Raw genomic sequence first — 2,500 nt, 5'->3', positions numbered from 1 at the left:
GTACTCAAATACCAGTGGTAGAGTAATATGCTTTATTGATATACATTCAAAAATATAAGGAATGGCCATAATAGGACATTCGACTCACTAGAAAGAGCAGCCAAACTCAAACCGTTAATAGTTGTGATTCTGAATTACAACTATTAGCGGTTGAGTTTGGCTGCTCTTTCTAGTGAGTCGAATGTCCTATTATGGCCATTCCTTATATTGTTGAATGTATATTATATAGTTTTTGACTATCTTTTACTTCTCACTGGACCGTCACTGGACCGCTGGTAGCGGAAAATTTTTTCTAGAATTTTTTGCTACCCTTATATTTATTAATATATATATATATATATATATATATATATATATATATATATATATACAAGATAAGAAAATGGAGAAATACATCTAAATCAAATATCAATTACCAGATAATACTCAATCACATACTTTATTAAACCACCACATAAGAGACTGTAGAGTTAAATATAAAAAGCAGAATAAATCAGTGTACATAAAGGAATGTACATAAAAAAGTGTTCATAAAAGAGTAATGTTGTATAATAAGTAGAATATATATAAAAGAGAATATAAATACAAGTAAACATAAATATAAGTATAAATTAGATCTTACAGCTGTTTCGGCCATGTCGATAAGTATGTCTCATTTTACCAATATTAGCCCTTTATGGCTGAACAATATATGGATATAAATGAGACATTAACAAAAATATCACAAGGCCTCTTCGGAGATTATGTATATGTATGTATGTATGTATATATGTCAGTTCTAACTTCAACACAATCTGTGTGGACGAATACTCACCTCCCGTCTCATAGCCATTTTATTCCCTTCCAGGTGGTGAATCCAATGACTGGTGTGATAACTGTCCGAAGTGAAAACGAGATTCTCATCGCACCGTCTGCTGCTGGATTCTACGATTACGAGATCATAATTGCAAATGTGAAACCAACAGAGGAAATTATCAAAGGGACACAAGAGAAAGGTGGTTTCTTCATGGTTGCTGGTTCAATTCTGGGTCATGCCATTCACTCCAACTGCCAACCCAACTCTATCCATGTGGCTGTACGGAAATCCCGACAGGATAAAAGTAGCAATGATGAGGACTACACTTACTTGGACCCCGGTGCTTACATCGATCGAATGTTGCCAAGGCCTCACTGGGTCCAGGAATGTAATGATTACAAGTTTACCCACATTGGACAGGTAAGTTGGCTGAAACTGTCGGTGGTGTAACATGGCCAGAGCTACAGGGGTCGTTGCTCAGGGGGCACAATTTCAAAAATCACGTGTTTAATGTCATTATCATTAGTAACCTCATCATCATCATCATCATCAGTAGCAGCAGCATTCACATCATCATCATCACTGCTGTCATCATTGTCGTTGTTATCGTTGTCATCATTATCATTGTCATCATTATCATCATCATCATCATCATCTTCATCATCATCATCGTCGTCGTCATCATCATCGTCGTCGTCATCATTGTCGTCATCATCATTGTCATCATTATCACTGTCATCATGATCATCGTCATCATTATCATCGTCATCGTCATCATCATCATCATCATCATCATCATTGTTACCATGGAGGCAAAGTGGCCGAGCTTCTGAGCCACCTGGAGGCAAAGTGGCTGAGTTCCTTTCAAGTGTTGGGCCTCACAGAGGCGAGGTGGCCAAGTTCATCTTGAAAGGGCCTCTCAGAGGTGAGGTGGCAGAATTCTTTTTGAGCATTGGGCCTCATGGAGGCAAAGTGACTGAGTTCCTTTCAAGTGTTGGGCCTCACGGAGGCAATGGCCAAGAGCTTTGGCATTATGAGGTGCTCAAGAAGTAGGCCCATCAAGCCAAGCAAAATCGCAGTCATGGCTGATACCGGTGTCACACAAATGACACCCATGCTGGTGGCACATAAAAGCACCCATTACACTCTCGGAGAGGTTGGCATTAGGAAGGGCATCCAGCCATAGAAAACCATACCAAATCAGACTGGATCCTGGTGCAGCCTTCCAGCATGTCAGCCCCACTCAAACCGTCCAACCCATGCCAGCATGGAAAGCGGATGTTAAGCAATAGCAGTGATGATGATGATGATTCTGTCTTTCCACCTTATTTATATATAAAATACCACAATTAGCCATCATTTTTGATGGTAAGAGGTCAGCTAATTAAAAATAATAATGATGATGATGTTGAAGAAGAGTTTGTGCAAAGCAAGTTCTGGAAATGTCCAATCTGCTGCCATTCCATGTTTTTTTTTCTTCAGGTGTTTGACAGTCATTCAGCTGTAGAAAAGGCAAAGAAAATTGCCAAAAACTACAAGCGAGGAATGTTGAAGAATATGGACAAATTTAAAAACCAAAAACATGATCCAAAACCACCTTACCGTCCTAGGGGTTTCGATCAAGGAGAAGCTAAATCTTTCACTGAAGATTTTAGACGGAGCATGTTGGCAGCAAAATCTATGGTTTTGTGAGTTCCATAATTT

At 39.0% G+C, this 2,500-nt stretch overlaps 1 protein-coding gene across 1 annotated transcript in view; it reads left to right on the top strand.

The window, feature by feature from the left end:
* The window catches only part of LOC115224694, a 96,405-nt gene that overhangs the window by 25,862 nt on the left and 68,043 nt on the right, over positions 1-2,500 (top strand). The window contains exons 11-12 of the mRNA XM_029795551.2: positions 848-1,216; positions 2,279-2,484. Coding sequence (XP_029651411.1) covers positions 848-1,216; positions 2,279-2,484 — 575 coding nt within the window. The remainder of the gene's footprint in view (positions 1-847; positions 1,217-2,278; positions 2,485-2,500) is intronic.

Source organism: Octopus sinensis, linkage group LG26 (assembly GCF_006345805.1).
Source record: "Octopus sinensis linkage group LG26, ASM634580v1, whole genome shotgun sequence".
Taxonomy (NCBI): Eukaryota; Metazoa; Mollusca; class Cephalopoda; order Octopoda; family Octopodidae; genus Octopus; species Octopus sinensis.
This window is presented reverse-complemented; position numbering and strand designations above follow the sequence as displayed.